The following is an 8318-nucleotide window of genomic DNA, read 5'->3' as shown; positions in this document are numbered from 1 at the left end:
CCTCACCTGTAGTAATCTTCCTGGCTGGGGAGGTGGCCTCCATGCATGTGGGGGTGTCCGTGCAGCCACTGCTGCTCCATGGCCAGTCTCTGCAGCTCGGCTGACTGCGCGTGCATGGCCTGCAGCTGGTGGGCCGCCGACATGGGGGGCGGGAGGGCCCCAGGCAGGTCTCGGGGGTAGGGGGTGCCTGCCAAACACACAACAGCTTCCGCTACACAAACAGCCGGAGCAGTGGGCAGACACGGGCAGGGCAGCACAGCACGATGACCAGGGCGGCTCCCCCCACGGCCAGGCCGCCCCTCCTCAGAGCACAGCCTCAGGGGAGGGAGAAGCCCCGCCCCCAGGAGGCTCCAGGGCTCAGGCGCTTCTGCTACTGTGCTGCCGCCCCAGCGCCCACTCTGGCAAGGCTGTTGGGTTTCGTTCTGCATTTGTGACCCACCCGGCCCACGGAGCCCTACTGAGAGCAGGACTTTTGTCGGCCTTCTTCCCGCACGGAGAGGCAGGTGCACGCTGGTGCAGACAGCCACCCAGAGCTCCAGCCCCACGCCTGCGTGGCACCCTCCCGCCTTCAGGCCAATTCTTACCAAACACCGGGTGACGCAGCATCTCGTGCTCATGGGGGGGCTGTCCCAGCAGAGGGTTGGGGAGGGTCCCGGGGGGGTAGGGGAAGCGAGCCAGGTGAGGGCCAGCAGTCAGGGGGTCAACCAGTGGGTGAACTGGGCCTGCTGAACCTAAAAAAGGCAGAAGTCCAGCTATAGGCAGTGCACGAGCCTGTGTCTTCCCAGCACCTGCCCTCCTTAGCAGAATCGCCAGCGACTGCCTCCTCACCTGCGCTGGCTCCGGGTCACCAGGGCTGGCACTGCCACCGGCAGCCCCACCTTCAGGGAGCCTCCAGAGCCAACCATTTGAGCAGACTCCCAAGCACCCTCTACTAGTAGCGCTGGCCTGGCCTGTTACGGAGCTGTTGCCGACAGAGCCTGCCTGGCTGATGCCCCAGTCTTGCCCAGCAGGTGTTTCCTGTCCACACTGTGGGCTGGACTGGGCCCCTACCACCTGGAATGCCTCCCTGGGGCGGCCAAGGAAGGCCAGCAGAGCAGCTGTGCAGACAGATGGAGACTGAGCCCAGCGCCACCAGCACGTCACTACGCTCTGGCCCCACTGTACCAGCTCTGCCCCCTTCCCTGGCTCAAGTCACCAGCATAAACTGGCAGGGCCTCCAACAAGCAACGTTGTCTCCAGGGAGGCTCTCGGGGTTCCCTGGAGTCAGGCACTCTCCCGCGTGCCTTCCACACCTCACCCTCCGCCCCCTGCGTCTCTGCTGGGTCACCTCCAGACAGCTTTTCCTGACAGCACCAGCACCCCCATCCCCCCTCCCCCGCTGCCAGCTCTCTAGCTCACTCTGATTTATCTTCCACTTGTACACCTGCCTACTGTGCACACCACCAGGCCTTCCTCGGGGCCCTCGCCGGCCTGCACCCTGCCCAGTGAGTGTAGACTACACTCTACCCCACTCCACCCCATGAGTGTAGACTATGCTCTACCCCACTCTACTTTGGGCTTGGTCCCCAAAGTCTTACGTTAATGGAGTAAGAAGGGCGGACTTGACACAACTATAGTGTCTGTCAAGGCAGTTCCAAGGGAGGCTGGTGACTTGAGCCAGTTGGGCCTGGCTTCTCCCGCTGCTTCCTGGCTCGCAATGGGACAGTCCCTTGAGCACCCCCTCGCCTCGCCGGATGTGAGCACTGACGGGCCCACTCGACCTTGGATGGTGTTATCTCCAAAACCGTGGGCAGAGATAAACTTTCCTTCCTGAGCAGCGACTCTCAAGCACCTTTGCTAAAACACCGAAAGCCACCTGATGCGGACGACGGCTCTGTCCCCGCTCCGGACCTGCGCCCCTGCCCGTGCAGCCCGGCCCGGGCACCTACCTTGGTGGAGGGGGTCCTGCTGGTGGAGGTGGAGGTGGGAGTGGATGTGCGAGTGCTGGTGATGGTGCGGGGTCACGTTGAACATCTGCAGCCGGGCCAGGGGGTCGCTGGTCAGGGACGCCATGCGCTCGGCGTGGATGCGCTCGGCCGCCAGTCTGTCGGGGTAGCTCATCTCAGGTCGAAGCTGGGGACCTGCCAGGGCCAGTCTCTCGCGCTCCAGTGGGTTCAGGCCCGGGTGGAAAGAGGCAAACGGGTGGGGACCAGCAGCAGGGGGGATGGTGAGGGCGCTGTGCCGGGCGAAGTGCTCCATGGGGTTGGTGGCCGGGTGCAGGGGGTCCAGCTCCGGGGGTTTCACCTCGAAGCCCGGCTTCATCCGCTCCCGCAGCTCCCGCTCACGGATCTCCCGCTCGCGGATCTCACGCTCCCGCAGCTCCCGCTCGCGGATGGTGGGGTCCACGTTGTAGAGGCCGGGCATGTGGTAGGCCAGCAGGGGGTCGGTGGGGTTGAGGGGCACGTAGAAGGGGTGATTGCGGTTGGTGGGGGACATGACGTGGGGCCGAGCGTACTCGCTCAGAGTCCGGAGGGCGGGCGTGTCAGGCCCGATGTACGGGGGGACGGCGGCGATGGTGGTGGGCGGTGGCTCGAAGGAGGGCCGCATGTGGCCAGGTCCCGTGAGCTGGGGGTCGCTGAGGCGGCCTTCGTGCGCTGAGCTGGACGCCTTCTGCTGAAGGAAGGAGGGTGTGAGGCGGCAGCCTCGCCGCACAGGGTCCGAGCCCGATGTGCACCACTGTGCCCCACGGGAGGGGCCCTGGCCCTGCACCCCGACACGGAGAGCTGGCCACGGCCTGGCGCCAGCATGCGGTCAGACCGTGCTGTGACAGTCTCCTTTCTGCCTGCAGCACCTGCTGTGGCCAGGGTAATGGGGACCTAGAGGAGTCGGGGCAGGGAGGGGTGAGCCGAATGAGTCAGGATGCCCCCCATACCACACTTGTTTTGGCTCTCCCTGCCCCACCTGCAGAAACAGGTCCCACATGTTAGGGGCTTGGTTCCTAAAGCCTTACGTTAATGGGTAAGGTTAATGGACTAAGATGGGCATGGCGCCGCTGTGACTAAGCCAGGAGGAGACCCAGCTCCCTGTCTCTCCGTGTGATCATTGCTGGACACACCCATCACCGCCAGCCGCCCCCTCAGCAGACGCCACACTGGCAGAGCTGCCCCAGCTTGGACGTGAACCTCCAAAACCAGGCACTGCAATCAGTCTCCTTCCTGCCTAGGCAGCTCAGCGTGGCCTTGCAACACGCCCTGAGCCCCAGCTTCTCCTCCCAGGTCCTCCCGTGTGTTTCTTGCTGGCCCCTTGGAACTACACAGGCGACAGGTCTTTGAGGTACAGGGAGAGAAGAGGCCCCACTCTGGCAGCCCCCAGGCAGGTGGACTCAAGGCACTGGTGTGGGTCCGCTGGGACCTGGAGGGCACCCGATGACCTGGGCTCAGACGCCCCACCCCTGTCACCAAAGCCTGGGATGGGTACAACCAGCACCTGATCCTCTGACTCCAGGAGAACACGCCAAGCAGCCCACGCGAGGGCTGCAGCCCAGTGCCCTCCCGCAGGCGCCTGACACCCCAGACTCACGGCCGCGCGCTCCGCCTCCCGCTCGCGCTCGCGCTCCCGCTCGCGTTCCTTCTCCTTCTCCTTCTCCCGCTCGCGCTCCTCTCGCGCCTTCTGTTCGGCCTCCCGCTTGGCCTTCTCAATGGCCTCCTCCCTCTTCTTAGCCAGTTTGGATCCGGCCAGAGGCATGAAGTACAGGTCTGTCCGCGCACAGGAGTTGTAGCCCCGGTCCAGGTGTTTGTAGAACCTAGGAGAGGCCACGTCTCTGGCTGCAGGCTCCTGCCGGGGCCTCACCTGCCCTACTTCCCACCAAACCGCCTGCCCAGCCTGTCTTGCACACCGCACCTGGGTTCCCAGGAACCAATACCTGGCAGACTGGCTGGCGTGGCTAGGAGTGTCCACCACTGTGGGCTCAGGGGACGGGCTCCTCGGTGGGGGCGGGGGGCTCTCGGGCTCCTCGGCATCCTCCCGAGCCTCCTCCTTGATCTGCACGGCGGGGAGCGGGCAGGCGGCACCCCCTGGAACGCTGCCTCCCGAGGGGACAGCAGCCGAGCAAGGCGGCTGGGCCGGGGTGCTGGGTCCGGCGGGTGGGGTGGAGGTGGAGGGGCAGGCGGGAGGGGTGATAGAGGGCGGGCCTCCAGGGACAAAGGGGTGCTGAGCGAATGGGGGCTGGGGGGGCACCTGGTGGAGGCTGGCTGGGGGGTGGGAAGCGGCAGAAGGGGGCAGGCTCTGGTTCTGGGTCAGCCCAGGGGGCTGGGCGGGCGAGGAGGCCAACGGCTGGCTCTGAGGCATGAGCTGCAGCGGAGGTGGGTGGGCTGAGGGGGGGTGGTGTGTGGACAGGGAGCTCAGGGGCTTCAGGGCCGGAGGGGGCGGCAGGTTGGCGTTCATGGAGAAGGGCGAGGGCCCTGAGAGGTGAGGCGGGTGCTTGTGGGCCTGAGGTGCTGGCAGCTGGGGGATGGGCGTGGTGGGAGGGGGCTTGATGTGCGGCATGGCCAAGGGCGCCGGCGGCAGGGGCTGTTCCCTCGGGGGCTGCTGGGGCTGCAGCGCTGCCTGGGCGGCCGGGAGCGGCAGGGTGCTGTGAGGGTGTGCTGCGGCCGGGGAGGCGCCCAGAGAGGCCTGCCCTTGGGAGGCCTGAGGGGGGAGGCCGAAGGGCTGAGGGGGGCCCGGGTGCTGCAGAAGAGGGCCGGCCTGCAGGCCGTGCGGGCCCTGGCTGTGCAGGGCCGGCTGGCTGTGAGTGGCAGCAGGGGCCTGGCCGGCGGGGGGGTGTGGCGAGGGCAGCCGTGGAGGGTGCAGCGCAGGAGCCTGCTGGACGTGCGAGTGTGCCGCGGGCGCCACCGCAGCCGGAGCCTGGCTGGGGGGCTGCACCGCCGCGGGGGAGCCCTGCGCAGGCGCCGCAGGGGCGGAGGGTGTGGGGCCTGGGGTGGGGAGCTGGGGCGGCCCGGCCGGGGCCGTGGGGGGAGCTGTGGCAGCACCGCCGGGCGCCTGCAGGGCCGGGGGCTGGGCCTGCAGCAGCTGCTGCTGCTGGGCCGACGAGTCCGAGTCACTCTCATTGTCCTGGGGGCTGGGGATGCTGGGGGACGTGCTGCGATTGTCCTGGTCGATGTCCTTGGGGTCACTGCTGCCCTCGTCGTTGACACTGCGGCTGTCCGAGCTCTCGCCCTCGCCTTCGGACGGAGAGTTGGGCCGGCTGATCTCCTGCAGCCAGAAAAGGGAGGGGAGCCTGGGAGGGCAGCCAGCGCCCAGCACATGGAAACCGCCCGTGCGAGGTGGCGGCCAGCCCCGACGGCCAGCCCCAGCGGCGCGGCTGAGGAGCTCACCTGGGTTTTCGTCTTCTTGGAGCTGGTCCTGTCGGACTCCTCCGTGTCAGATGCCACTTTCTCCCGCTGGCGCTTGGAGCTCTTGAGAGGGGATGAGGCTTCCTCCTTCACCTTCTGCAGCGGGAAAAGCCCATGAGGAGGAGTCGGGCAGACGAGGGTGGCCCAGCAGCCTCAGCAGGGAACTACAACTGTCTGTGGTCGCTGCTCTCACGGGAGTCCCCGTGCAAGGAAGCTGGAAGGGGCCGCTGGAGCCAGCAAGGAGCAGGCGCCTGGGATGGCCACGGCCTGTTCCGCGAGCAGAGCCTGCCCAGACGTCCCCGCCCCAGCCTCGGGAGCTCCCGGTTGGCGCTGGGAGCTGAGCAGGGCCCCTTTCTTTCTCTAGGCCTCACACCTCCACCCACAAGTGCCAGGACAGGCACTGTCGGCGCCCGGAGGGGCTCCAGAAGGACCCTGACCCACGTGAGGACGCTGAATACCAGCTCCAGAACTCAGCTTTGGTGCGAGGGTGGGAGGGAGGAGCCCCCACCCCACCACCCTTCTCCCCAGCCCGACCTTGGCTGACTTCTTCACCGTCTCTGCTTTGCTGTCATTGCTGGAGGTGCTGGCAGCGCTGGGGGAGGTCCGGCCGCTGGAGCGGATGTCTTCATTGATGGGCGAGGCGCGGCCATCAGGGCTGGCTGGCTGCTTCTTCCGACCACTACGTAGTGTAGACATCTGGCCACCCAAACCGGGGGCTGGTGAGGCTGGATCCCCAGCACCACGTGGTCCCCCCACAAGCCTTGTGGCCAATCTCAGTCCCAGCAAACAACAGGTACCCCTGCATGACCCTTCCTTGCAGCATGGAACACACAGGAGGGGCTGAGGACAGTGAAGTGGGGGTAAGGAGAAAGGTGAGCCATTTCCACACCCAGACCCTGGAGGCGCCGTGCGCAGGGTGGGGAGGCCTGGTCAGGGCTGTGCGCTCTGACGGTTTACTCCAGCTAACTGCCTGTTCTCTCAAGGCAACACAATCTGACTGGATCACACACTCGCAGAGATCATCTGACCGCGCAGGAAAGAGCCACGAAGATGAGGCCCAGCTCCTGCAGGCGCCAAGCACATCTCTGTTTCTGCAGGGCCAGGGGCTCCACAGAGATTAGGGTGTGGTGATTAAGGCTGCTTCACCTGCTCCTTCTGGGACAACGCGAGGGGCCCAGGGGGTGGACAGCCCCAGCCACCTGCCGAAAGGGCCTGGGGAGGCCCATGGGAGAGAAAGACACTGTCGGTATCCTCGGCCCCAGATCTGGAAACCCCTCCCCTGAAGCCCTGGCCACAGACCCACGCTGGGCAACAAGCGCCAGGACAGAAGAGGCTGTGCAGTGAGTACAGACATGGGCCTGCCAAGGCACAGCTGCAGAGACAGCCACACTGGAGGTGAGCGGCCCACAGGCCAGGGGGAGCTCTGAGGGACTTGGAGAGCCTCCCTGGGCCAGAAATCATCACCAAAGAGCTCTCTGTAAAACTGCCCTCAGGATGGGCACCCACAGACCCCCAGAACGGCCAGCGGGAAAAGCCTCTGGGCCAAGCGTTCGCTTCAAGGGCAGCCTCTTCCCTGCCGGCCCCGGTGGCCACACGTCAGCAAGCACCCCAGTTCCCGGGAGGCGCAGCCCCTGAGGACGCCGACTCACCGAGCCCCGACTCCGCCGCGTCCTCATGCTATGCTTCCCGCTGAGCCCATCGTCCTCCTCCTTGACGGGCTTGAACATGAACGGCGGGGGGTCCACGGGCTTCTCGATGGGGGGCAGCTCGCCGTACTTCTTGAAGTGGATGCGGCAGTCGGTGCACAGCAGGATGTTCTCCCGGCCCCCGTGGTGCCAGTCTTTGGAGGCTTTGCAAGGACAGAGGCAAAGGGTGCCAACCTTGGAAACCACGCCCTCGCCAGGGAAGGCTGGGCGGAGCCCTTCTGCAGGCTCCGCCCAACCCTGGCCCCACCAGAGCCATGCGGTGGCGGGGAGCGGGGAGGACAGCGGCGGCAGGCTTCCTCTACCCCTCACTCCTGGCTGCAAGCTCCCAGGAAACCCAGCACTCCTGTCCCCTCAACTTGAGTGTGTCCTGCCACCGTCAGTTCAGTACCTCACACTGACTGCAGAAGACGCTTGGAGCCTGCCCTGTGACATATGGACTAAGCTGCCGCCTGCAATGCTTATTACATCTCATGTGAGTGCCAACTGGAGTCCCAGCTGCTCCATTTCCAGTCCAGCTCCCTGCTAATGCACCTGGGAAAGCAGCAGAGGATGCCCAAGTGCTTGGGGCCCTGCACCCACGTGGGAGACCCGGATGGAGCGCCAGGATCCTGACCTCAGCCTGACCAAGGACCTGACTGTTGCAGCTCTTTGGGGAATGGAATCAGCAGATGGAAGATTCTCTCTCTCCCTCCCCCCCCCCCTCTCTCTCCCTCTCTAACTCTGCTTTGAAAATAAATAAATCTTTAAAAAAGGAAAAACACTCTCAACTCCAAACACAATGCAAATGTCAAATCAATTACTGCCGTGGGCAGGTGTCCACACGGATGCTCGAAATGTTCAGAACCTGGACACGCCCCCTGTCCCCGGCCGAGGCCACTTACTGGTGGTGAAGCAGTGGCGGCAGGCGTACCCCTTCAGCTCCTGTTCACTGTCCTCACTGTCAAAGTCATCTTCGCTGGCAGAACTCAGGTCCACTGGACGTGGCAGGTACACAGTGGGAGAAGGGGAGAAAACACCATTAGGCTGGGCCCAGAATGGGTCTCGGTGTCTGTCTGTCTCTGTCTCTGTCTCTCTCTCTCTCTCACACACACACACACACACACACACACACACACCCCTGTGACCTCTTGTCTGCACCAGGCTCTGGGCCACCACTCAGGGTGGGACAGTGCTCATGAAGAGTGGCCCTCAAGGGCCTGCTGTGCTGGCTTTGGGGGACTAATGCTGCACCTGCATCCTGGGG

At 65.3% G+C, this 8318-nt stretch overlaps 1 protein-coding gene across 8 annotated transcripts in view; it reads right to left on the bottom strand.

Annotated features, from left to right (window-relative positions):
* RERE (arginine-glutamic acid dipeptide repeats) overlaps positions 1-8318 on the bottom strand; it is a 439397-nt gene that overhangs the window by 3186 nt on the left and 427893 nt on the right. For all 8 annotated transcript variants that reach the window (XM_070079330.2, XM_070079333.2, XM_089301519.1 and 5 more), the window contains 9 exons: positions 7957-8049; positions 7019-7218; positions 5904-6065; positions 5352-5465; positions 3902-5229; positions 3559-3781; positions 1929-2649; positions 585-731; positions 7-187 (listed from right to left, as the gene is read on the bottom strand). In XM_070079330.2, the coding sequence (XP_069935431.1) occupies positions 7-187; positions 585-731; positions 1929-2649; positions 3559-3781; positions 3902-5229; positions 5352-5465; positions 5904-6065; positions 7019-7218; positions 7957-8049 (3169 nt within the window). The remainder of the gene's footprint in view (positions 1-6; positions 188-584; positions 732-1928; positions 2650-3558; positions 3782-3901; positions 5230-5351; positions 5466-5903; positions 6066-7018; positions 7219-7956; positions 8050-8318) is intronic.

Source organism: Oryctolagus cuniculus, chromosome 7 (assembly GCF_051225735.1).
Source record: "Oryctolagus cuniculus isolate XC-2025 breed Fujian yellow rabbit chromosome 7, ASM5122573v1, whole genome shotgun sequence".
Taxonomy (NCBI): Eukaryota; Metazoa; Chordata; class Mammalia; order Lagomorpha; family Leporidae; genus Oryctolagus; species Oryctolagus cuniculus.
Note: the sequence above shows the minus strand (reverse complement) of the source record. Positions and strands in the feature narration are given on the sequence as shown.